At 38.3% G+C, this 27,085-nt stretch overlaps 1 protein-coding gene across 1 annotated transcript in view; it reads left to right on the forward strand.

The window, feature by feature from the left end:
• Positions 1 to 26,711, forward strand: part of OTOG (otogelin) — a 92,418-nt gene extending 65,707 nt beyond the window's left edge. The window contains exons 36-56 of the mRNA XM_059474156.1: positions 114 to 3,841; positions 4,479 to 4,647; positions 5,479 to 5,615; positions 6,816 to 6,905; positions 7,295 to 7,478; positions 10,095 to 10,315; positions 11,176 to 11,314; positions 12,190 to 12,384; positions 13,256 to 13,468; positions 14,203 to 14,307; positions 14,652 to 14,762; positions 15,969 to 16,070; positions 16,566 to 16,664; positions 17,010 to 17,050; positions 17,576 to 17,651; positions 18,130 to 18,308; positions 19,109 to 19,213; positions 19,625 to 19,744; positions 20,575 to 20,620; positions 25,161 to 25,240; positions 26,511 to 26,711. Of these exons, the coding sequence (XP_059330139.1) occupies positions 114 to 3,841; positions 4,479 to 4,647; positions 5,479 to 5,615; positions 6,816 to 6,905; positions 7,295 to 7,478; positions 10,095 to 10,315; positions 11,176 to 11,314; positions 12,190 to 12,384; positions 13,256 to 13,468; positions 14,203 to 14,307; positions 14,652 to 14,762; positions 15,969 to 16,070; positions 16,566 to 16,664; positions 17,010 to 17,050; positions 17,576 to 17,651; positions 18,130 to 18,308; positions 19,109 to 19,213; positions 19,625 to 19,744; positions 20,575 to 20,620; positions 25,161 to 25,240; positions 26,511 to 26,711 (6,341 nt within the window). The remainder of the gene's footprint in view (positions 1 to 113; positions 3,842 to 4,478; positions 4,648 to 5,478; positions 5,616 to 6,815; positions 6,906 to 7,294; positions 7,479 to 10,094; positions 10,316 to 11,175; positions 11,315 to 12,189; positions 12,385 to 13,255; positions 13,469 to 14,202; positions 14,308 to 14,651; positions 14,763 to 15,968; positions 16,071 to 16,565; positions 16,665 to 17,009; positions 17,051 to 17,575; positions 17,652 to 18,129; positions 18,309 to 19,108; positions 19,214 to 19,624; positions 19,745 to 20,574; positions 20,621 to 25,160; positions 25,241 to 26,510) is intronic.
• Positions 26,712 to 27,085: the final 374 nt, after the last annotated feature.

Below are 27,085 nucleotides of genomic sequence, written 5' to 3' on the forward strand. Positions count from 1 at the left end.
GAAGTTTAAAGGCTATTGAAAAGATCAGTGATACCATTTAACCTAGAACTCTGCTGGCTCCATCACTATAATTATTCACCAATTTCAGGCTGTTCTCTTGTGTCTGTTTTCAGGCATTGAACCTGCAGATGACAGCCCACCTTTGCTTCTCAGCATTCAAACCCCAGCAGTTCCACATTTAACACCAAGTGCAAGTTTGGCAGTGATCAGTGAAGAGGCAACTTCATTTCCTGTGCCTGAAGCAAAGGGCAGGGAAACAACACTTGCTACAAAATTGCAACTCACAGCAACCACAGAGAAACTGGAAATTTTGGCTATTACATCCAACAAAACGCTTCCAGCTGTAACTTTATTGCCAACTATTTCTTCACAGTCGACAGAAACGACATCTGGGAGAAGCACTACAGCAACCACAGGGACAACAAAATCTAATGTAAGCTTGTCTGCTTCTGTTGACATTTCTCCTTTGTTTCCCTCCGCCGTCAGTTCAGAAACTTCCACAAGGATACAGCTGATCAGTAGTGGCTCCACTGAAGTGCTCAGGGCTACAGAACCTCAGACAGCAACTGCTACACATGCAGTCACCACAAGAACAGAAACAGAGAGCAAACCAGTTGCTACTTCTGTTTTTACTGGGGCACCACTTAGAACAACAGAAATGCCAGTCACAACTAAAATAATGGAGTTATCAGAAATGGCCACAAGAACACTTCCCATGAAAGGAGCACAAGTAAAACCAGAAGGACTTAGAACATCTACACCCAGTTCATTTGAATCAATAACAGAAAGAACTACTGCATATGTAGCACAGCTTTCTACATCACCTGTGGAAGTGCCTTCATATACACCATCAGTAAACTTAACAGGAGCTTCAGAAGGGACAAAAATAAGCGTAGAACAGTCTCTTTCCACAGCAGCTAATGTTACAGTGACATCATTTTCTCCTACGCTCACTACTTCATCTTTGTTAAAGCCAGTGTCTTCAGCAACAACAGGAGCAGCAGCTGTTTTAACCAGACAGAGTGAGAAGACTACATCTTCACCAACAACCATGCCACCTGTTTCAGTAGGAAAGACAATGACAGAACCTCCTCTTGGAATGGTTCAACACCTGACTGGTTCTCCAGAGGTTCTTGTCACTACAACTCTAGGTCCAAAGATGACAACTCTACAAACCCGAGAGAGATCATCAGAAACAACTTTGTTATCATTTGCAACTCATAAAAAGGAAATCCCAAAAATAACATCTTATGTGGATCATACATCAAGTTCCTATTTCCCTCCCTATTCACCACATCCTAGTTCTAGTACTGAGAAATCCTTCATTCTTTCTACAAAGAGACCTGCAGTGTCTGCTCCTATTCCTGCTTCTCCAGCTTCAGGTGAATTAAAAAAAACATTTAAAACTGTTTCAACTACAGGATATCCCTTACACAAGGTTCTAAACACAACTGAGTTCCTGACTACATTATACACTAAATATCCTGTCATGGCTGAGACTAGCAGTGTGACACCTTTGTCTGTTAAGGTAACACCCAAAATAACGTCCCCTCTTGAAATAGCAACAAAGTCAACTTTGTTTTCTGGAAAAATATCTACTGAATACAAGTCTGCTCTGGTTTCAAGTACAGTGAAGACAAGCAGTCCAGCATATTCAGGGAGTGTTACAACATCAGCAATGAAAACCAAGGAAACCACCACAGGTCCTTTTGTAGCTACAGAAAAGGAGTCACCTCAAAGAACATCCATCACTGGATCTCCACTTGCTCTCCTTAGTGGGACTGAAACCACATTGTTGACAACACTTCCTGATAAATCACAAGTAGAAAGTATTTCTACCATCTCTACTGGAAAGCCATCTGCTTTGTCTTTTCCACCATCAGGTTCTCTAATTTCTTTAAACATTTCTCTTCCTTCACTACCCTCAGATGGAAAAGAAGCATTGCTGACAACTCTGAGTCCCAAGAGTACATCCCATGAAATAACCTCTTTATATCCTAGAACAACTATACGAAAATCTGTGTTAACAGAAAAGACCTCTCCAGTCCCAACTTTCTCTGTTTTATCTTCTATATTAGAATCAAGTTCAATAACAACAGTACCAGATGAAAAATCACTAGGGAATATCACTGATGCTACATTCTCCCCAACCTCTGCAATCAGCAGTCTGCTCATAACAACCAAAAAAATGATGACAGGCAAAGAAAAATCCTCTCTGTCCCCTTCTGTTGCACTTCCAGTAACAAAGTCTTCTCACACTTTCTCCACCTCTCAGTATCTAGGAGATAAATTAGTTTCTTCACCTTTAACACAACTGCTACCAGAAGTAACAACCACATCAAAATATTTATTAGAAACTAAAATGGTTTCTACAGCATTAAAACCTGCAGTCCAAAGTGTGACAGAAGCAGTGAAAATTCCAGCAGCTGCAGCTCAGCCATCCCTGCCTCCACCTTCAGCAGGCCCCTTCTCCTTGCAGACATCTTCAGGAGCTAAACCTTTGCTACAGACCACAAGGACCACTGTTACACCACCTTATGCTAGTCAGAAGACTACAGAACTTGGCCATCAGACCTCTGAACCTTCATTGACGAGCCAAGTTCACCAGTATCCTGCAGAATCTCTAACAGAATCCCCTGGTCAGCCACAACCTGTCTCTAGCACAACTGAAGCTACAGTGGAACTGACTTCCTTAAAGACCTCACTGCCTGAAGGCTCTCATTCAAGCGTGTTACCTACCTCCATAGGTCCTACCACAGTTATTTTACCAACTCAAAAATATTTGCATTTAACTGATGCGGTTACACAGCCGCTTGTATCAAGAACTTCTGTTTTGCAGCCTACAGTCCCAGCTAGAGCAACAGCTGACTTGATTTTTGACACCAAATTTCCCCCTTTCTCACCAGAAGTGCTTGCCACTTCCTCTGCTTCAGCAACAATTAAAAAAGAACCAATTCCTTCATTTTCCACACAAAAGACACCTACAGGTCTAAAATTCACACATGAAGCTACATTTACTAAATCCCTTGATTCCAGACAAACACTTGAAGCATCACCTTCATCGGATTCTCAGTCGACCTCTTCAATGGTTTTGCCACCAGGAACAAGAGAAGTTCCTGTTGTTTTGGGCTCCACATCAAGGGAAAGTGGTACAGAGGGAACTGTGGTGTTGCCTAAGCAGGTCACACCTTCAGCCACCACCTCCAGCTCCATGACCCTGCCAAGGACAGCCTTGTCCCCTGAGGCCCGTTCCTCAGTGGCAGCTTCAGCCTCTCCAGCGATGAGCAGCGCTGGGCAGAGCCTCAGCGCTGCGTCAGCAGCCTCAGACACAGCAGCAGCAGTCACAGAGCCCATCTCCAGCTCTCCTTCTGTTACTTCAGAAGGAAAAGGAGCCATGCCCCTTGACACAGTGAAGTCTGAAGAGTCAGAAATAATGACAGGATTCCAGTCTGTCCTTACTCAGGGTGCTACTGTTACACCTCAGACATTTTACCCTCTGTATTTCACAAACACAACTTCAGTTCTGTCCACTGCACGTTCACCTGCTGAATCAAAAGTGTTCTCTTCTATAGCTCCATCATCAGTCAGTGCTACTCAAACTTCAAAATTTGAAGTAACATCTGAGATGCAAACACCATCTGTGAGCTCACTGCTAATTATACCTGATCATCCAAATGATACAGCAGCTCCATCAGTTTCCTCATTTGCTTCATCCACCAAAACACTTCATGGCTTGACTGCAACATTTTCTGATGGATTGACAATAGCTGAAGCCATGGCAGGAGCTGCAGCATCACCTTTTATGTTGCCTCGAGAAACAGCAACTCTTCAAACTTGTACAGTGAGTAGATATAAATAATTACCTGCCTGCTTTGAAACTTAGTTACTTCTACACACTGATTAAAATATAAAATAGTGAGCCATGCCTTGATCTTTAGGATTTAAAATATCTGTATCAAACAAGGGAGCCTGATTGTTATCCATTATATCTGAAACCTTGGATAACTTCATTATGCAAAATATTTTTTTCTAAATGTTTTACTACACTGGGTTTCAGGCCTCAGTTTTCTGAGTGTGATTGTTACAAGAATGGGGTTTTTGACAAAAAAGAAGTTTCATAATGTCCAGTGTCAATGTTTTGTGTCGTTGCCCTTTTTAAAGCACATTTTTCCAGACACCCCTATTACCATTCCTGCTTGTTTCCTTCCACATTTTAGCTTCTCAACTTTACAATGAAAAGAGTTAAAAATTCAGAAGTGTTGTTCTCATCTTTACTATAGGTCAGCAATGTCAATCTATCCACAGAATGGTCAGGTTTTCAAAGGTGCTCCTTGTTTGTAGCTTCATCACCATCATGGGGATCAATAAGTATTCTGTGCCTGAAGAATGTGAATTCCTTTTTCAACAAAAACTATACAATACTGTGATACTAACTTGTTATGAATGGTAACCTCTGTCTTTTATTGAATCTGCCTTAGCCAATCACAGAGAGTGAGTGCATAAAGCACATTTGTTTGGATGGACAGCTGATCCAGGTTAATAAGTCACAGAACTGCCCATACAATGCTACTCAACCCAGCTGTGGAGTTTTAGGATTTGCTACTCAAACAAATGGTGACAAATGCTGCCCAAAGTGGGAATGTGCATGTAAGTTTAAATTCTGCAGTACTTTTGAAGTGCGTTCAGGTAATAATTCAATGCATGTAAGAAGGGTAAGAACTGACACTTATATACCATAGCATAGAAGTAAAAGAGGCACATTTTTTGGGTTACTCATTGTTGAAGGAAATTTATAAGTGTAGTTTTATAATAAGTGAAATAAAATAAAAATGCTTTTTTAACATACTCAGCATTATGTATCTGCAGTGGATATGTTTAGGTCTGACTTAGACACATCTTGTCATCTCTCTAATCAGGGGACACATAATCAATACAGGATTTTTTGGTTCATTTTTTAACTACTTCAGCATGAAAAGATTTCCTAGACTGTTAACTACTCCTGTTAGTAGTCTGGGGACTCTGTTAGCAATTGGAACTTCTGCTTAGGCTTTAGAGTTTGAAATAACTTGGAATAGGACTCCAAGCCCACTGAAAGACAAAAGCTTCAGCAATAAGACTCAGGAAAAATGAAACTGAGGAATAAGACTACAGGGGATCTATGGATCTGGCATGAAGTGCGGTCATTCATGGGTTTTTTTGTTTTTTTTTAGTTTGAGGTTTCTAAAAATTGCAAACGTTTGTTGGCAAGAACTGTAAGGAAATAGCTGATTACAGAGGTCTGCAGGTTGCCCCTCTGACAACATGCAGAATTTGATTCTGCTGTCCATTTACAAAGATGCACCTGTATCAAATATGTGCTGCATATATGAACCACTTAGTAAGCTAGTTCATCTTATGAAATTTGTTTATCTTCATATGTTGTAAGATTTACTGGAATGATAAAGTAAGTTAGAAAATACATTTCCTTTTTTTTCTTAGGTCGTTGCACCATTTTCTCTGATCTGAGCATTGTAACCTATGATGGAAGTCATTTGGCTTTATTCAAAGAAGCATCCTACATTGTTAGTCAAACTCCAGATGAAACTATAACCATCCATGTCCTTGACTGTAGAATGGTAACTAACATTTATCAGCTAACAAAAGGTGTTTGGTACTGCTAATAAGATGTATCTGAAAGGAAAGAGCATAATAATACCTTATATTGTGGTTATTATTCACTTCTGTGCAATATCTATTAATTGTGCTTGCATTTCACAATACTTATGAATTGTACAACACTTTAACTCCTGGCTGTAAATGCACAGTTCCTGGTGAAACAGCTGGAAGATGAGAGGTAGGGCCATGTTGTCCTGTGGTATGTGTAATATGGGCAAGGTGATGAGAGATCAAGTGGATTTACATCATTAGTCACTCTGTGAGTGCTGCCTTATTACCAATCACACCACAGTTGTACCGGTGTACCACCAGTCTCTTTCAATGCAGGATTTTTATCTGTGTTCATATGGACAAACATGGGCTGGAAACACCCATCTTCAGGGCCATAAAATACTGCAGGAATGCCAGACTGAATGGGACCAGCCTGTGCATTCCAAGTTTCTGACGCAGGACTGAGAGAGAAAGCCTGAAGGGGGTCCTGTCTGATGGGGTAGTGTGGGTTGCCATGAAAAGTTCATTTCTTGTGAGCCTTTTCAAAACTCCCCTTAACTCCAGTCTCTCCTGTGAAGGCTAGGTCATTGGATGTCTACATAAATGTCCGTTGCAAAGTTTGGCTCCAGGTTTCACCTAATGCAAGTTAATTTCAGAAGCTCAATATGAATGATATGAAGACTGTGTTTGTGATGTACAGATTTGTTTTCCTCTTGTATTCAATACCTTCTGTTTTATTCACCCTTATGTAGCTCAGGAAGTGTGCATTTGTTCCTGATCCATTACTTCTGTGCTGTACATATCATACAGATTCACCATTCCCAATCTCATCCTTGCAGACCTTCCAATATGTAGTTTGTGGGATTTTTTGTCCAAACAGCTAGTCCACCATAAGATTTTTTCCCTGAAAACCTGTATTTCAGTTTTAATTTCAGGATTTTATAATATAGCACAGTTGCTGGAAACAATGAGGTCATAGTATTTTGTTTGTTTATCCAGAGAAGCTCTGTAGTCATGACTTAAAACTGCAATCACCAGTGGTTTTCTTCTCTTAATAGCATAATCTCCCAAAATCCTTAATGTCCTCGTACCTAAAACCAGTAAGCAACCAATGTATTCAGATTTTGCACATCATGGCTATGGGTGATGTATTTTTGTTTTCTCCACAGAGTAATTCAAATTCAACTTCTTTGTGCCTGGCAATGTTGAACCTAACTTATGTATCAAATCAAATTATTATCAATCGTTTAAGCAGAAAAGTAAGTATTTTGAGGGGTTTTATTTTCTTTTAGGTAACACCTTATTTCTGCAGTCAGCTGCCTCCTCATGTGGATACCGAGGAATAGAGTAGAACACCATAGGTTATATGATTCATTGTTCCAGTTTTGTAATTAAGTAAATTTCTTCTGGTAAATTCAAAGAGTCAAACTGTGATCCAAGGGTAGTTAATGAGGTAAGACTCAGAGTAAGGCACATAAATTGTTATTGTATAACAATACATAAATTGTACCTTTGGTACCTGTATTACCTTTATGGAGGAAAGCCTGACTGCTTCTGAAATTACTTAGGACTTAGATTCCTAAGCTGTCAAAAATCTGGCCTTAGTTCTTCTTCCAGACCATTAATCTCTCTTCTGTGTGTTGTTTAGATAACAGTAAATTCAAGATCTGCTTGGCCTACTGTTAGAAAATATGGATACAAAGTTGAAGATTCAGGCTTCAAGTATGCAGTTGAGACCCCAACAAAAATCAGAATTCAGTGGTTTCACAACACAGGTGTGATGATTATTGAGTTGAATAATACCAGAGAACCAGGAGCTTTGGGACTATGTGGTAAGTATAGAATAGTGCAAGAAATAAAGAATTTCAGGTGCTTTGCTAGGGAGACACATTTTCCTAATTATATAAATTGTTTATTGCAGGGTCTGTCTCAAAAATGTATTGCAGTTCACTGCAAATTTTAAGATACTGTTAGAATTAATCTACTACTAATTTTGTTTATTGTTGAAATTATATTTGTGTTTATTCCTCTCATCACTCTTTGCCCACCGTGTTGCTTCTGTCTGTAAGCAGTTTGAACCACAGGCATGACTGCAGTTACCAAACCCAAATAAGTAGAACAGCTCTAAGTCCATTTTTTCAAATATGGTCATTTACAGATTTAGAGTTTGATAGCCATCTGATAGGAGATGGTATATGCTATTTTCAGTTTCTAAAGGTGAGAATTCGCAGGAAATGTAAACTTCAGAGAACTAATCTTAGTTTCACTGTTGGAGAAAACACTTTAGAGGGAATTTCTTAATAATGTTGCACTGTGTTAGGTCTGTTATGTGCCCTGCACTGTTCGGTCTGTGTTCCCCTTCTTTATCCTTTTCTAAAATGTACAGCCTTGAATAAGCTGGTGGTATTACAGTTTTTGCAAGTATGTATTGGCTGATATAAGTCCCCACTTTGGTAGCTTCATCTGTAAATTTATGCTGTAAATTGAAGCTGGAAATCAGGATTAAGGAGATCATATAATTACAGTGGATATCTTTCCAGTTTCAGAAAGGGCAAATGCCTGTAGCTCAGTATCAAATACCAGGAATAGCTCAGTCCAGTTTCCAGTCCTGCTGACAGAAATATCTCTCACAAAGAGAGTTTGAATTTATACCATTTTGAAATTTGATTGTTATCTCTTATTTGCCCTAACTTCTGTTTTCAGTACTGTTCTTGCTCTGTTTGGCTAATTGGTATTGTAACTAGATAAAACAGAAAAAAGACAACAAAGACAGTGGATCTTTATAATAAGCCTGATTCAAGTTATCCAGAGAATCTCTTTTGCCTTTACCTGTTTGTTTACTGTGTAGGGAGGATAGGGAACATCATGTTCCTGGTTTACGAGGCATTTTGACTAGATGACAACACATTTCTGTGGATGGTGTTGCAAGTACAACTTCTTCAGGGCATGTTCTGTGTATTTCTGGTGTTCACACATGACTGGAAGGTTCTCTGCATGTCTGCCTGCACAGTGCTGCCTGGTGCCACTTAAAGAGCCTGCCTCAAATGAGCTCGTTGCACTGCATCTTTTCAGGGTGAATTAGTCCAGCCTAAGCTCCTTTCTGTGTTGGTGCAAATACTAGCAGCATGCTTTCTCAGCAGCAGACTTTCATCTTTTAGCTGAACTGCTGTATTGGTAGGTCTTGATTTCTGAGCTTCATGGGAATGCTAAAACTGAGATGATGATTACATGTTTGTAGCACGAGCATCCTTTGGAAGGATCCAGAAACAACAGTGTCTTTTACAGTGCAAGGATTGGGCAAATGTGGCAGCTGTTGAAGAGCTGGGGTGGGAGATGAGGGATGTGGGAGGGGAACATGGACATTTATACAGCAAAACTGCTGAAAAAGATTTAAAGCATGTCAGTTCTAGTTGCAACCAGATCCTGCCAAGAAAAATGTGGAGTTTTAGTTTTGCTGTTTTAAACCTCCTTGTCAATGGGTAAGAGAAGTGAGAAAAGATGTCCCTGACTTGACAGCAATCCTTTGAAGTCTTTCAGAACCATCATGTACTTCCTGTCTGTGTTGCAAATACAGACTCAAAAGGTTCAATCAGACACAGTTTGGAAAGCTGTTTTACTCCCTGAAAGCCTGTTGCTGAATCACTGATTGTCATCAAGAATTGCTAAAAATGGTAAAACAGACCAGTTCTTTAGAAAGGGGTGGAATCCGCAAATACTGTTTTGAACAGATAAAGAATTAGGATCATTCTTGTGGAGCCAACAGAAGAAAACACTCTAGAAGCCTGATACAAAAGTCTCAGAAACTGATTAAGATGGAATGGGGTCTGATCCATCATTCTGCTTTTCTGTATCTGCTGGTTTTTAAAGGATATTCTGAGGAGACTACTGCAATATTTGAATGTTTTTTGCTGACCACAGTCACTGTCCATATTAAATTTCTCCTTTCGCTCCAAAGTGTTTCAAAATTTCTTACTATTTTAGTTAAAACAGAAAGAAAAATATGATGCTGCCTTCTGGTATCACATAAGCATCTTGATATTTTATGGTTGTTCCCTTTTCTGAAAACATTTACAGTTTTAACTTGTTGCTATACATGGAGGTGCTTTGCAACCTTTTTTAAAATGCATTTTTGTTTAGTGTTTGTGCAGCTTAGGAGCAAAGTTCGAGTTTCTTTGCTGGACTCTCTGAGCAGCTCTTTGATGTGCAGTAGATTTCCATTCAGAGATGCATCTTTACTTTTGCTTTCCTTCATTTTTCTGAATTTTGTGTATTTTGATCCTAATGAAGACTTTTTAAATCTACTGTAGATTGTGATACTGTCATGTAGTATAAGATTTTGAAAAGATGTTTACTTTCTTGAATATACCACTTCAAACATTTTTCACATGTGTTAACCTGCTTTTTTTTTTTTTTTTTTTTTTTTTTTTTTCTCTTCTGGTAATTCATAGGGTTTTGTGATAGAAGCTTGGAAAATGACTTGATGCTTCCCAACAGGACAGTTTTAAGCCAAAGCAGTTCACCCTCGACTTTTATAGACAGCTGGCAAGTGCCAGACACGTTAAAGTATGTTGGAGAAGACAGGCATCAGGAAACTAATTGCTCAGTCATGGACTGCTCAGAGTGCTTAAGAATGGTGTTGAACCAGACCTTCAGCAGCTGTCACCCTTATGTATGTTAACTATTTCAAAGCTTACATTTTGACAGAGCTGCAGTTCAGATATAATTTTTGTATACTTGGTAATTTCACTAATGTGAAGCTACATGTAACCATATCTGTTGAATGAGATGTATATTTTAGTGTGTGCTTACAGTTGCAAGGTAAAAGTAATTGAAGAGTATGGCAGCTTGATAGGAGAGTTGCAATAAACAATTTTCAGAATTTCACCTCTATTAGTTTTGACATACCACATAATTCATAAATCAGTCACAGGTAATTCAACTGTATCAGAGGGATGTAGAAAAACATGAAATAGTTTTAGGATTTAATTAATCCTTAAGTCTTTAGTAATTTAACAAGTCCAGAATTGCAATAGGTAATCTGAGAACCTGCATTCTCAAAGGCTCTAGAGACAGAGTTCCAGCTTGGAGATGTGAGAGGGCAGAACAGACCCTTGAAATCAAGCCTACAGCAAATAACAAACTCCTGGTGTGCAAATAAATTATTTGTGTGGATATATGAGTATGTTTACCATTTGACCTTTTATATACAGCTAATTTTGATGAAGAGGAGACCAAAAATAGGTAAATATGTAAACGTAAGAAGGAACCAATTAATAGTGCCTTCTGCTAGAAGAACTGTATTACTTCTTACCTTGGCACTTATAAGAGATGAAACTAAGGAGTGTAATCATGTCAGTGTTCAGGAAGTTTTACTTTTAAATACTAGTGGATTATCTTTGTACACTAATGAAGGCTTACCGTGAGCCAAGAACTCTTGCCTTCTTTGTAGTGGATGTTTTTAAAGGTCAGACTTTCCTACCTAGCATAGCCTCTATGAAGGTGCCATCTCTTTTTTTTTCCCTTTGTTAGGTTCCACCTGAGCAATTCTGTGATATATGGGCTCGAGACACTGAGTACATTCAAAATCCATGTGTTTCACTAGCTGCCTATGTGGCAATGTGCAACAAATTCAATATTTGCATAGAGTGGAGGAGCTCTGATTACTGCCGTGAGTATTCTGCATGTGTGCCCACCTCTGGTTTTAGACAAAATTTGCCTAATTTAAGAGTTATTGTAAGTTGAGAATACCAATACTTCTTGAGTCTTCATGTACTTTGATACTGCTGCAGAAGCTGTGCCTTTGGAGATGGGATTGGGGAAATGAAACACCTTTGAGATTCAATGGAATCTTAGTGCATCCTGGCAGCAGAATTCTCCCACAGCAACACTAAAATGTAAGGCAAAATGGGATCTGTAGCTGCATCACAGCATCTCCTTATGCTGTCCATGATCACCTTGGAAAAGCCCCCTTCAGTGACAACATAAGGAGGTCTGTGGTTTTGAGCCAATTTTTTTTTTAATTTTTCAGTTTGTATGGATTTTATTAGCAATAACTGTTAAAAGGAGCTCTTACAAAATATAGCTGTAAATATGTATTCTATCCATCTTGAAGGGACACATCACACTTATTTTTATACCAGAGTAATGCCTTTTCTTTGGCAAGTTATTTAGATTACTCCTTCAGAGCACTCTATGATTGATCTGTGTAGTATTTGAAAATGTTTTTGAAGTTTGAATTATTTTGTGTCAACACTGTTGCATGGTTTGTAACTCTGCTGCCAAAATGCAAACTGAAGCTTGATGAAAATGTTGTTACAAGAAGAGAAGTGCTTGCAGATTCCTAATGTTTTAATTTGTTCAGATTCCTTATGTTTTAATTTGTTATGTAGGTAAGTGGTCTGTGTTGGTGCTTCAGGCTGGTAGACCCAACTCAATTGGCGAGCACAGGAAGTTGACAAGAGGACAATAATGTGTTTTCTTAGTGTTGTCTCGTGGGATTACAACTTGGACAATGTCTGATTCATTTATTTATTTCCTTCCCAGCCTTCCCCTGCTCTGAAAACTTCTCCTACCAGCCTTGCATAGCTGCCTGTGAGGTTCCAGAGAGCTGTCAGAATAAGGATGTGGCTCCTCTGGGCTCAGACTCCTGCTCAGTGCTGACAGAAGGCTGTGTCTGTGCTGCAGGGACCCTCCTTCACAGGACTCATACTGCTGTCTGTATTCCTGAAGAAAAATGTGGTATATTTGGATGTGATTTTCTTCTTTATTATCTCTGCAAGTTGGTGGTCAGACACTTCATTATTCACAAGTTGAGTTCTGGTGGTTTGGTGTTGTGTGAGTTCTGAATATGTCATTCACTTGAGGATTCAAGATACCCAGTAAACATTAACTGTGTAGGTGAGGAAGCAGGGGTTGTCCTTGTGATGCACAATTTTGCACACTTTCTCTCAGCTGGAGGACGCTCTTCAAAGTCTTTGCTTAAGTTTATGTACTCAGTCATTGTAAGCATGTTAGTCTTGGCCTCCTTTTCACCCAAGCCCTTTGCCAAGGTCCAACCTTTTGATACCCATTCAAATGACATGCAGCAGCAGTTAATTACACATTTTCAATAATAACGTGTGTATCCTGCCAGCATTCGTGTTTATTTTCACTGCAATTCTGCCTCACCACACCAAATAATGGACCAGTTCTTGTCCCTAACAACATGAACCTTAAAGAATCAGTTTATGATTAATCAGACTGCTAAAGCACTGTAAATTAATAATAGTTTTGACATTTGTGAAATACAAAAGTAACTTCTTTTCAGATTGTTACTTTAAGAATGAAGGATTAGATTGGGATTTTAAGTGACTGGCCTTGCAGTGGAGGCATGAAACAAATTGGAGGTCTGGACCTTCTGCAAGGTGTTGAGTGTCTTGCTTTCCTGTATAAACTCAGTCGCACACTGTCTCCTCATTCAGGTTTTGGGGGGTGATGGACATAATCAAGCCTTTAAAATGCTGGAACTTTTTGTACTTAATAGATCCACATCCACAATGGAAAATATAGTGATCAAAATTGGAATTTAAAAGGAATTTAAAAAACTCTGTTTTCTGTTGTCCCGGTCTAGCTTGTACAGACAGCTCAGGAGCCCCTCATGCCGTGGGTGAGATCTGGAGAACTTCTTTGAGTGGATGCTGCATGCAAAAATGTGTTGACAGTGAGACCATAGTCCCAGTGGAGCACAGCTGCTCAGAGATCCACAGTTCAGAGTGTCAGCGATTTGCAGAAGTGGCCTTGCTTGTTCCTGATGATCAGACATGCTGTCCTCAGAAGATCTGTAGTGAGTGTTCCTTCATGGTTGTGAATACTGCACGTACAGTAGGCAGATGTCCCTTCTCTGAGGTTTGCTCTCCTGTTACACGTGCTGCTTTCGAAGAAAATGGAAATTGCTTTGGTTTGAATTTACAGATTATGTAGAAAACTGTAGAAGCTGTTTGGCTCAATATCCAGTAGGTTTTGAGGTAGAGGATAGGAGGACTGAAATAGCACTGTGTTTATTTGAATATGAATTGTGTTTCCATCAAATGTAGAGATTATTGGTTTATTTTTAATATCCAAATACAAACAAATGATCTGGATAATTCTGAGGAAAAACAAATCAGTGATTGTTTATCTGATTTATAAAGTGAGCAGTAAAAACTTATAGAAAATCTTTTTTTTTTTCACTTAATTCTTGCTTAGCTTAGAAAGTTTCAAAAAGAAACTGAAAGCAATTTTCATGTTTTGACCACGTGGTATGGTGTTGCAGTGAGTTTTCCAGAGGAGGTTTGGTTTCTTAATTCTCACAAGGACTCAGCTCTAGTTTAAAGCTGCCTCCATGGAGAGTGCTCAAATGTTGAACTTCTGAATCCTGTCTCATGGGAGTTTTTTCTTGCTTCACTATGTTTTTGATATGCCTATAATTTGGAGTTTTGGGGTATCTATCTGCAAATACTGCTTGCCACTGCTCCACCCAACCTCTAAATGCATAGTTTAGAAGGTGCTTGTTCTCTTTTTTTTCCCTTTGTGTGGCAGTTTGTAATCAGAGTCTCTGTGAACTCCTAATCCCCGAGTGCAGCAGCTTGGAGAAGCTGGTCACCTACTACAGTGAAGAATCCTGTTGTCCCAGCTACGTTTGTGGTAGGTTTCTTTTGAAAGGTAAAGGGCACTCTGTAAGAGACATTGAGTAAACTAAATGGATGGACTCAGAAGGATAAGGGTAGTGTAGGTACCGTTGTGAGTATGGCCATTTACAAAATTCACTTTTGTCTATAGCTCAGGGTTGGTCTGTGCCTCAGTTTGAGCAGATGTGATGCAATCTTGTGTTAAATCATCAGGCAAGATCTTGGGATACCAGGTGAAAGCTTTTCTACAGCAGCTGGTAGTACCTCTGTACTCCACACTGCCTTTCCTTGGGACATAGTATAACACAGGAGGAATGCTGAGCTTCATCTGAGGGAATATATCTGTTGCCCTTTTTTCAGAATGTGATCCAGAAAAATGTGAGCCAGTGGAGCAGATGCCAAGCTGTCAGCATGATCAAACACTAATTGCTGCTCGGGTGGAGAATACCTGCTGCATTTCCTATATATGTGGTACAGTAGCCTGAGTGGTTGCATGAGATTATGAGTGTGGTTTTGCATATGCAGTTATGTCTATTATTATCTTGCCAATTAAGACTCCTTGTATTTTAGTTGTCCCAATATAGGAAGGCTTGAAAGTGATTTAAAAATTGATATTAATTTTCTAAAATATGCCAACAACCTAAAATTATTAAATTAATTTTCTAAAAGTGCTAACAACCATTAAGAGTCATACAATGGCTTTGTGTAACTGGATAGTATTCCTTGGTCAAGTAAACGACTTGTGGTGGATGAAAGAATTCAGGGCTTTTGAGATTATCCATATGCAGTGTGAACGAGATACACAAATATTTTATCTGAAAGAAAACTGAAGTTATATAGGCTTTTATTCCCTGTATCCTGCTGTCTCAGCTATGGCCCATCTTAATTGATGACAAATATCTCATATTAGAGTATTATGCATATTTATTGTTATTTATTTATTATTATTTATTCTTTTGGAGTTTAGCCTTTCATGACTTAATTCAATAATAAAATTGCACTTTTGCCATTAGTATATGAGCTCCAATCTTACCATGCAATTGCTTTCTGTTTGATAATAATCTGATAATGAGGTGCTGTTGAGTTTATTTTATTTTCAAACAGATATCTGGGAAGGGAAGCACCTTCTACATGCAAAAATTTGAGTGTTAATTGGAAATGTGAATTAAAATTCTGTTATTTATAGCAATCAGATTATTTGATTGTATATTAACAGTGGCCAGCATTTTGCTCCTCTCACTGTCTGCAGAGTCCCTTTTTGACTCCTTTTTTATAAAATGAGTCTTTGCAGTGTACATATTGAAAAGTTCCTGTTGTGGTTGTCGTGTGTTCAAGTGGGAGGATAACACTGGGATCACGGGAGATGCATTCTGCTGAGGATTGAAGATTCCTGAAAAAAACAACAGCAGGAGAGAAGATCTAGAAAAATTTTTCATAACGGGAAGGAGGGAAAATCCTGTTTGCTCACAAAAAAGCTATTGATTCTTTATAGCAGGGAACAAAGGAAAAAGGGGCAAGCTGCACTGAAAATTAGCCTTTTGTATAGGGTCTATAAGCAGTGAATGCAGAGCACCTCTGCTCTCTTTTATATAAGTCCAGGACAAGCTTATAGCAAATTTTCTAGGCAGTAGTAAAATTTCTTCCAATGTTTTAAATTTAGATAATTGTTTTCTCCAGCATGCGAGGCTTGCTCGGATCAAATTCCCAAATGTCAGGAAGGAGAAGTTCTCATTGTGGATGGCAACACTACTGGCAGGTGTTGCCCTACATACCAATGCAGTAAGTTTGACCTGATTTTAATATTTTCAATAGCAGAGAACATGGGAAATTTTGTAGGGTTGATGTTCAGTGTCCAAGTGGTGGATTGGAGATACAAGCATAAGCAAGTTATCATTTATAGTCCTGAACTAATAATCTTTACTTTTAAAACTTCGTGTGTGTAAGGCATTTTCTGATATCTGTATCATGAAATATCCAGATTTTAATAATTTTAAGTTTCCAGAATTTGAGGCCTGAAACTAAAAGTGAGTAGTTTCAGGCCTTGAATTCACTACAAGTGAGTAGTTTCAGACCTCAAATTCTGGATATTTAAAATTATTTAAATACTTGTCTAGAGTATTTTGTACTCCATACTGTTATCAGTTGAAATCTAACAGTCAAAGATGTTATCCAAATGTATTTATTGTAAGTAGTTTACTGTATCTTGATTAATATTTCCACTCATCTACAAGTGACAACATTGTGTTTATTGTTCTTCCTTTCCTTTGATTTCAGTCTGTGAAATCCATCGTTGTCCTGAGTTCAGGTGCATGCTGGGCATGTCCCTGGTGGAGGTGTGGAGCCCAGAGAAGTGCTGCCCCTTCCGGACATGTGGTAAAATCACTGATTTTCACCAAAGCTGCCTTACACAATGAGAGGTGACAGCAGCTCTGGCCCCTTGGTTTCAGCCAGCTACACCATTGTGAGCTGCTCACAAACAAATGATACAGAAAAGTCACTTCATGCTGCAGAACTTCCTAATCTGCCTGTTTTGCTTTTCTTGCATCCTGTAGAATTTATTTCCAAAGTGGGTTATTTACTATCTTGAAAGTTTTGTAAGAGTTCCTGTGTTGGGTTTGCTGACTTTTATATCTGGAATTTTTATTCCCTCTATTGCTCTGTTGTAAGCAAATGGCATATAAATTGCTAACCTACTGTTTCGGATGTATTTTGTTTCAGAATGTGCGTGTGAAACAATCCCCAAACCACAGTGCAAACTGGTATGAAATTTATCTTGTCACTATTCTTTTAATAATTTCTTAATAAATCTCTTTATCAGTGTCTGAATAATAGTTTTATCCATGAAATATGAAATGGCACAGCATCACCTCTTTTTTAGAAAATTTCTTTAGAGTAATATATATACAGTTTTTATAAGCCACCCAAGTCTAAATACCTTGCAGTACTCTACAGCCCTGATATTTCCAGAGCTTTTTATTATCATATTCTGCCCCAGTATATTAGTCGATCAGGACTGCTTTCATGCACACAGAATATAAAATTCAGGATGAAATGTTGGGTTTAAAGGGTTGAACTGAATGCTTTCAAGCATCACAGTTAATATTATTTGTTATGGTGAATGTGTTAACATACATCATGCACTCAGGCTGCTGACTAAGCAGAACCTTCAAGAGATACTGCTACCCAATTTCTGCAGGAAAGTTGTTTAATAGAAAAAGATGATACAAATAAGGACACCTACAGTTGTTTCATCTAAAATTTTTTATTTGTTTTTATACCCTCAGGGGCAGAAACTTCAGATAGATGAACTGTTTCAGAACAGTACAGAAAATGTCTGTAACTGTGTGAAGTACAAATGTGGTAAGTCAGAAAATAATTTAATTCAAAGAAATAGCCTTTCAAGTGCTAAGGGAAATTAGGAATTAAAAATCAGGCATTCACTTTGAACATGTCTAAAGAGGACAGGATTAATTTACTTAATTCACAAATAGTGTTAATTTTCCTCTATGTCCTCTGTAATTAGTGGGGATAAATAGACATTTCTCAGGTACATTTCTTATCCTGAAGTAGTCTTACAAAATAAAACAGTTGGAGAAGCCTGCACTGTCACTTCGGTGCAGCAAATAAAATATTATATATGCAGTTTTCATGCATGGCTATATTTGAAAAGATTTGGTGACTGCAGCGAAACATTAGTTTACTATAAATGATTTGTTTGAAAGTGTCTAGAAAAGGTAGAGTAGCTTTTTCCATTCCTGTTTCACCATTTGGAATGTTTTCAGTGGAGTTTTGATGCCCAGCTGAATGTCCTGAGAGTGCTGTTTGTGTTTTCTTGCAGTGAGAGACAAAGTTTGCCTGAGTGATGAGAGAGGAGTGCTGCTTCCTGGGCAGAGGATTGTGGAGCACAGTGCAGATGGCATTTGCCATATTTCCTATTGTACAAATGTGGTTGATCCCTCCACTAAATACTACAAAATAAACACATCTTCCATAGACTGTGCTGTCAAGTGCAAAGCTGTAAGGAATTCAGAAATTTAAACCAGTGTACTGTGTCCATTGACCTGAATTACTTTGTGATTCAGGGTTTTGTTGAGCAGATGAGAGTCATAGAGCAAGTTGGAAAGAGTAATTAGGATATCTCCCTCTAATGATATGCTACAACAATTCTGATGGAAGTTTGAAGAGTCTCCCTCCCTCCACTGTTTTCTCTGCTGCATAAATCTTACACAAATTCAAGTAGATAGTGAATGCATCCTTGGATTAATGGCGTGCTGCCTCCTTGCACCCCTGCAGAGCTTCAGCTCCATTTTGTGCAAACTGGTACAAGTGCCTGGCAGACATTAGCTGAATAAGAATCAGAAAGAGAATAATTATGAATAGAAGAAGTATTCTAAATGCAGTGAAAACAGCTTTATAAAATAAGTAAATGTTAAATTGTCTTTTTACAAGATATTATACATAACCATGGGAATATTGTACAGATTTTTTTTCTCTGATTTTATAACTACTTAATGGCTAATGTGTAAAAAGTTAAGATTTCAGTGGTTCTTGAAGTAAGCTGTCGCATTTGAAAATGGTAGAAAGACCAGTTAATTCTCTCAGATTTGGAACTCCTCCCCTTTTACTTCACTTAAGATTAAATGTATTTTATAAAAGCCTCACGGGTGTGCAGTGCCAGTGTAAGCCATGTGGTTTTTAAAGTTATTTTAAAAATATGCCTAGAATCAGATACCTGAAAAAAATCTGCCTGTTACAGTAGTAAAACATTGAGCTGCAAGATGATTTTATACAAGGAGTAATCCATTTGATTTTGGCAGAACCAAGTCTATCAGCCTCCAAAAGATTTGACAACTTGCTGTGGTAGCTGCAAGAACTTGTCTTGTCTCCACACTTTCAGCAATGGCACAGTTACCAGTTTTAAGGTGAGTTTGCATATTTTATTCCTTCAAAATATTTAGAAGTCAGCAAAAATCACAAAATACTGTACATAAAAAATGTGCAGAAAAGAGCTTTATTTGGCCAAATACTAGGAATAGTTTTGCATGTAAACAATATTAATTTCTTGGAAAGTCAACCATATAACTGTCAACAAAAATTAAAGGATTCTGATATATATGAAAAAATTACCATCAACTTGACTATTTTAGAACCTGCTTAACATTATGTATTTTTATTGGACTTTCAAATGCAGTACTTAAACAGAATATGCATTTAAATTGTTTTTTGCTGTATTACTGTTGATTCAAGCAAGATCTCATTCAATGAAATTTTTAAATTAACACTTAAAATACGGTTTTTGCTGAGTAAATTTTCTGTTTTAAAATGTTTGACAGCCTGGTGCTGTTTGGATTTCAAGCTGCATCAGATATGAATGCACCAACACAGCAATAGGACCAGTTCTGGTGTCCTCTCCAGTTGGGTGCCCACCCTTTAATGAAACTGAATGTGTCAAGGTCAGTGTCCAAATCTCTGCATTCTAGCTGTGATTTATGTTTGCATGAAAAGATTTTGCTCTGACAAAAGATGCTTTTTTTCTCAAGAAGGGAGAAATTATTAATTTTTGTAGTGCCTGTATATTTTGCTAGACGTTTAAAGGTGAAAGGGATGGCCACACATCAGACTACTGTGCCACCAGGCTGCTGATTTACAGAGCTGGACACAGTTCTTCTGGTTCTTAGAATATTTATTTTAATTGGGGTTTGTAATATCAAACTGGTCTTCATACAACTGTCTGAACTTGGATGTTTTTGTGGGCTGAACCTCCTCTTTCTAACATTTTTGATGTGTAGCAATGTGACTCAGCATAATGATCAAAAACTTTGAAAAAAGGCAAGATTGTCTGAAAATCAGGAGCATCTACAGCGGCACGTAAAGTTTTATGAACTAGTTTTAGAGCAAGAGCAAAAATTTTATTTGAGTATGCAAACAAGATTATTCTAAGTGCCAGGGAATGGAGGCAAGGAGAATTCTCTTACTGCTCTCTATAGTTTTACATTTACATGTGGATAGAAAGATATTCTGCTTGGTGGATGATGTTACACAAGCAGGGAGGAGTCCTGCAGGAACTGAGTGGCTTCAGTTCTTCCTCACAAATAGCAGTGGGCTGGCTCCTCAGAGCTGTCTCAGCTGTGTAGCCAAACCTTCATCCATTCACCAGAGTGTTGCATTTGCCTGAACAATGATGCTGACCTTTATCTGAGAGATATTTCTAATAGTGCAGATACATGGGAATGAATGCTTGAAAAAAATCAAGTTTTTCCTCTTTATTTTCTCTCTTGGTCAGGTTGGAGGCTATGTTGTGCCATTCTTAGAAGGATGCTGCAAAACATGTAAGTGGTTATTGACAACTGCTGCCTCACAAGTCTCTGATCTCTTACCTTATGAATAAAGTGAATAATTTCCCATATAAAAGCTTGATTCACATCTCAAAGCCTGTGCTTTTCCCAGGTTTACTCATATAACTAATGCATGTGGAGTGGAGTTAAATCAAAAGGAAACACTTTAATATGGAAACATTTACTCTGCTAATAGTGATTGTAGCTGGTCAGGTCACTGAAATTGCTACCTCAACAATTTTGTAGCTCTTGTGTAAAATTTCAGGTACTGCATTAGGTAAAATAAAAAGTACTGTATTTTAAAAGGCACCTTAAAACAGTGCTTCATCTACATTAATATATTCATATTTTGTGAAAATGGAGATTGATCTATGTGGTTTGTAAGTTAATTTTGTAACTAATGAATATAGTAATAATAGACAGTTAAAAAAACCTTCAGGCAGTATCTTTATAATATTCTACAATTTAAAAATTCTCCCCTTCTTGATTTTTTGTGAGAACTAATAAAGATTCTCTGAGGGGAAAAAACCAGAATGGAAATCTAAGTTTGAAAGACATTGTGTCTTAATAGAAATCAAGAAAATAGAAACAATTTTCTTTCTTAACACATTGTTACATAGCTGAAACATTTTGGTTGATCTCATGAAGGCCTTAGGCTGAAGTTTGATACTATTGACTTTTTTTATACTGGGCAGTATAATAGTATTTAAAAATGCAAACCCACTGACTTAATTTGCATAAATGGCTGGAATAGTGACCTATTCCAGACAGGGAAGAGAACTGGAGAAAGTGCAGTATTTCCTGCTGGGTGGGATGGAGCTTGCACAGCTGTGACTACCTGACATGGTACCATGTGCACGGTTCCTGCAGTGGGTTATGTGCTGCCAGCTGGGAGGTACCTTTTGGTGCTACTGCCTTGCATTACATTTTGTGGGAAAAAATTTATGGAAACTGTACAAGATTTATCTGGGCTTTTTTTCTCTGCTCCCATTATAGAGGCATGATAATTACCAAGTTTTTCCCTGTGGTGGACCTGTGTTTCATGCACTTGTCCTACCTAGTTCTTTGGCAAATTCTCCATAGGCACTCTGAGATCAGTTTTTGATGATCATAAATTGCCTTTCAGTGCCCTAGCAGCCAAATAAACCAGCTTCTGAACAAATTAATGAGACAGTTAAACATGCATTAAGCTACTCTTCAACAGGGCAGAAGATCTTGCTGCTATGCTTAGAGAAAGACTATAACCACGCTCCTTAATTGTTAAAGACAAAAGTAAATTAGCCTGGGACATGCCTCACAAGGTAAAATTAAACCCTTGAGGAACCCAGTGACTTCTGAGATGCATTTACAAGTACATTCCTAGAGTTTTGATTTCCCACCTGTTTGTGCACAACACAGAACCTCTGTGAATCATGTAGCTCATTCTGACTCCAAGCAAACTGCCATGAGAGCTGTCAGCCAGTTGTAATTCTAGGAGGTGTTTTATGAGAAGGATTATCAGTGTTTTGTTTTCTTTTGAGGTAATTCGCCATTAGAAACAATTGTGATTTTCAATTTCAGTTTTAATTAATCTTGAAAATGAAGAGCCAGGAGCTCCATCAAAACCTAGAGAGGAAATTACTCTATTTGTGTTGTAGCCCCAAAGGACATACAGGACTCAGGATACCAGATTGGCTTGGCTATACCAAGGTAGACCAGATCCTTCCTGGTTTACACATGAGGTTAACAATGAAGCAATGCCTGGATGTGGTACTCAGCTGCTGGTATATCCCTGCCTCAGCAGAGAAGCAGGGCCAGGTGACCTCCAGAGGTCTCTTCCAGCCTCAGCCATTCTGTGATCCTGAAATGTACAAACATCTTAAAGCTGAATTCTGTTTTCAAAATCTAGTAACTCCCAAATGTTTTCATACTTCCAGAAACCCTCTGTAACACGTGCTCTGTTCAATGTGTAATATTCTCACCAGGTTCTTCAGTGTCAGTGCTCCTCCCATTCCCTGTTAGCCCAGTCACTCCTACAGCCTATGCTGGCTGTCACACAGGTACCTTTTCCTGAAATAAGTAGGACCAACCCAAACAGCATCATTGTTGATTTCCAACAATGTACTCCCTGATAGGAGCGCCAGACCTCTCGTCACCCAATTATTGCCAAAGCTGCAGTGTAGCACAGCTGCTCATGGTTGCTCAGAGTGGCTCCATTTTGGTTTTTTTTGGTTGTTTCTCACTTTGCACTGTGTGGGCAGTGCATTGTTGTCAGCCAACAATGTACTGTTGGTAGTGAGCACTTGCATAGTCTTTAGCTTGCTGCATGTGTAAAATTGCTGTGTTTAAAAGGGTAAACTAATTCCATCGTGTTTACAGTGCACTAGAACATAGAGACTAATTGCTTTGCTTGTTAAAGCTTCTTATGTCAGCCACATTTTTGCAGATGATGTGTCATATGGTTTTGCTTCCAGTGCCGTGTACAGCAGAAGCAAGTAATTGTTTTCCCATCCATAGTTAGGACAATGTACTGAAAACAGCAAGCTTGTGCTTAGTCCATGAAAATTGGAGATTATCTTTGTTCTTTTTCATAAAGCATGTTAATTCTTTGAATTGTAACATGCTTGTTTTGGCATTTATTTTGTGAAAACAACCCTCTAAATTTCTGGAAGAGGGATTATGTTGACTGTAATTTTGTACACCACTGAGGTATACATCCTACATCTGATTACACTTCTGACTCCAGGACTACTGAATCAAAATCTACATTTCTCTTTCATATTGCTGTCACAATAAATGACCACAGTGTTATGAGTCAACACAAAAACCAAGCAAGGATTTTCAACCATACAGATGGTGCAAAAGAATCTCATTCTATTATGACACATTTAAAATGCTCCCATGTTTTGTAAGGTTCTACATGTAAATGTATATTTGTTGTAAATCTCATTAAAAGGCAATGGATATTAGAATGCATGCATGGAAATACAATTTATATTTATTTTGTATGAGATACAATGTACTTTCACCATAGCCTGGATGAAGTCATAGTCACAGCTGCACTGAATTCTCCACCCTACACACCATGTATAATGTAAAAGAAGAAAGAACCATGAAAAGAACTGTGAAAAACACGAAATAACGGTGAGTTGGGGTTTTTTTAAAATCAATTTATTTTTTCCTTCATTTCTCAATTTACTTTTTCCCTAAGCAAACATAATTCAGTGACAGTCAAGCAGTAGCCAGACATTTGTCTGTAGGTTTTTATTTGTTTCCAAGAAGATTTATTGTTCTCCTTTCTGTCGTGTTGTAGAAAACTCTGCTATGTCTAGGAAGAATATCAGGCTTATATAATTTTGAAAAAAGGCAAGAAAACCCCCAAACAACAAAAAAAAATCTCAATAAAAACCCCCAAATAGACAACATTTAAAATCTGTTTCTCTAAGAAGCAGTATTACTCATTTGACAGGGATTAGAGCACAGAACTGGACATTGTGCATCAAGGTGTAATTAAATTGTGTCACAGTTCAATATTGGGTACTGTTCAAAGCAGTGAATCCTTTATTGCCCTTGCTTTTCTGGAGCTAGCAGTATTTCCCTTTTGTCAACATCTTTGGATTTCTTGGCTCAAAGAAAATGCAGTTCTGTAAGGGGGGAGTCATTGGGGACTGCATCATGGTGTGTAAAACCTGGTGTGAAACAGTGGAAACGCTTCTAAAGGAATGGGCTGTTGGTTCTCTTACAGATCTGCAGCCTGATGGGATTTATCAGCACAGAGGGAATCATCCTCAGAAGATACTGCTCTTCCTGTTCTCTTGAAACTGAGCTTTACACCAAACATCTTTCTTTTGCTTCCAATGTTTGGCATTCCCTTGTTTAATTAAATTGAACTCCTCATTTAATTTCATGATTTCTTGTGATCTCTTTTATTTGATCCATGTGCCTTGTAAAAAAAACCCGTGGAAATGTTAATGAAAATGAAAATAAAAGTTTCATTTATTCACTGGTGTTCTTTGATTTAATGAAAACATGCAGAAATGTAAACCTCCCCGAAGCCCTGTTCTTCTTCAGGTTCTGTTTTGTGTTTATTTTAAATTTTATTTACACCACTGGAATGCAAATGCTGCTATTAAAGTTTGCTGTATTTATTTCACAGAAAATACACTTTAATTTATTAAGAAATGTATCTTTTAATAATGATACCATTTGTTATCATTAAAGTGTTAGAATAATTACCAAGTCTTCTCACAGAGAGTTTAATCAATTTTATAAAAATTTTTGGAAACAGTAGACTTACTCATAAAAGGCTTCTGAGCGAAGAATAAACCTTTTATAGTTGTTATTAAAAATAAAAAGAGATACTTTAATGAGTGAAATAATCTTAAAAGTGATTCAATGTGCAGCTAATATTACTTCACCAAAGTTGTGTACGCAGTGATGTACTGGATATTTTCTTCTTTGTGTCTCTTGAATCCATTAAATGGTCAGGAGTGTTCTTGTCTCTGAAATGTTAGACATTTGAGCTGATATTTTTAAATCTATGCCCATTTTGCAGGTAAGGAAGATGGTAAATTCTGTAAGAAGGTGACTGTTAGGATGACCATCCGCAAGAACGACTGCAGGAGTAACACACCAGTAAGTAGAAAGCCATTGTGACTTCTTTCTATAGAAGAGAAAAATTTTGAGCAGTTAAAAAAAGGAGGAAAGGGAACTCAGGTTCCACAAGACCACTGTCTCCATCTCTGTTGCAGAGGCAGAGGTTTCAGTGTTTCACAGAGCTGTTTTAATGCTTCCCTACATTCTCAGCAGTCATCTTCTCAATAATAAAAAAGGAGGCTGCTTCTTTTATTGTGTGTGCATTTAGGTGCATGCCAATTTAGTCTTATTTCACCCCATACTGCAGTTGCTCTATGCAAATTAACTATTAAAACTGAACCTTGCCCTGATACTCTACAGCTAAAACAACTGCAGATGTGTGTAATTTTCCATCTGCCCAGGGTCGGTGTTTGAATGCCAACTTCATGAAGAAAGGAATCCTGGCTCCTGAAAGTTTTTTTTAGGAAGCAGCGTGAGTACACTGTGAAATGTGAAGGAAGAATGAGGCACTATCTGTGTGTCTATCAAAGGATTTAGTGTTGGAGGACACCGACCATGTCCTGCTGAGCAGTGAGACTGACTGAGAGCAGCAGCAAGGGTGCAGACAAACGTCTCGTGTGAGATGTGCAAGAGCGCCTGGAAAAGCTGTAATAAAAGAGAGTAGGGAAACAGCTGTAGCCTCTAAAATGACTCCAAGAGTACATTTAGTAGAGTAAGCTGTTGAGCAGCCAGGAAATTTACTCTCAGTGTTTCATTGAACAGAAACACAAATCCTGACTATTAAATTTGAAAAAAATTATCAGATTCTTAAGCCTATTTGTCTTACAGTCTACATTACACATTTGGTGTCGTTAGCAGTAATTCCCCTCGGCTTTCCAAAGGATTGGTTCTTTTATTCCTCCTTGCTGATACCCAGTATAGCAACATTGCATCAGTGTATCTCTGAAATGAATACTGCAGGGAGCTGTGGAAAGAACATTTGGTGCTGTGTTCAAGCCAAGGTTGTTACGAATACTTTAAAATTCAAACCTGAAATTGCTTGTTTGTTAAAATAGTGCAAATCTGTTACTGAAATTGACAGAAAACTCATCATTAACATCAGTAATACTGACATTGAAACCTGTCTGGGCAGTGCACGTCAGAGGTAATTCCAGATGTAATGGGATTTCATAAGGGGGTAGAAGAAATACATCCACGTTTCTCACTGCTTTGCTATTGGATTTGGGTGCCTGTTGTCCTCAGAGTTCCTTGAGAACCCCCAACTCTCCTGCCTGCTCCCATTTGTTAATTACTGCCTGTGTGTTGCCAGGTGAACATCGTTTCGTGTGATGGGAAGTGCCCCTCTGCCAGCATTTACAACTACAACATCAACACCTACGCCCGGTTCTGCAAGTGCTGCAGGGAGCTGGGGCTGCAGAGGAGGACTGTGCAGCTGTACTGCACCAGCAACTCCACCTGGGTCAGCTACTCCATCCAAGAGCCCACTGACTGCTCTTGCCAGTGGTCTTAAAAGTAGAGAAAGAAAGCAGCAAGCCCCGCTGCTCACAGCGTAATTTTATGGTAGTTTATCTATTAAAAACACAATAGCCAATCCCCTTAATGTCGCCAGTTTACTGCTAAAGACCACAAATACATTTGGACTCTCCTAAATTTCTGAAAAGTGCCTTTGCATCATTTGTATTATGATTTGTCTTCATTTTCAGTCACAGGGATTGTTTTAAGGGTTCTTGTGATATGTGCCAACATAAAAGGTGATTTACATTAGTGACATCTAAAGAGCAAGAGCACCATATGTTTTGTTCTGGAAGGCTGATCCACCCTTTGTCAAGCCCCCATTCTAGTTTTACATCATTGCCTGACTTACCTGGCAGCAGGTCACTGCTT

This window comes from Ammospiza nelsoni, chromosome 6 (genome assembly GCF_027579445.1).
Source record: "Ammospiza nelsoni isolate bAmmNel1 chromosome 6, bAmmNel1.pri, whole genome shotgun sequence".
NCBI classification, from domain to species: domain Eukaryota; kingdom Metazoa; phylum Chordata; class Aves; order Passeriformes; family Passerellidae; genus Ammospiza; species Ammospiza nelsoni.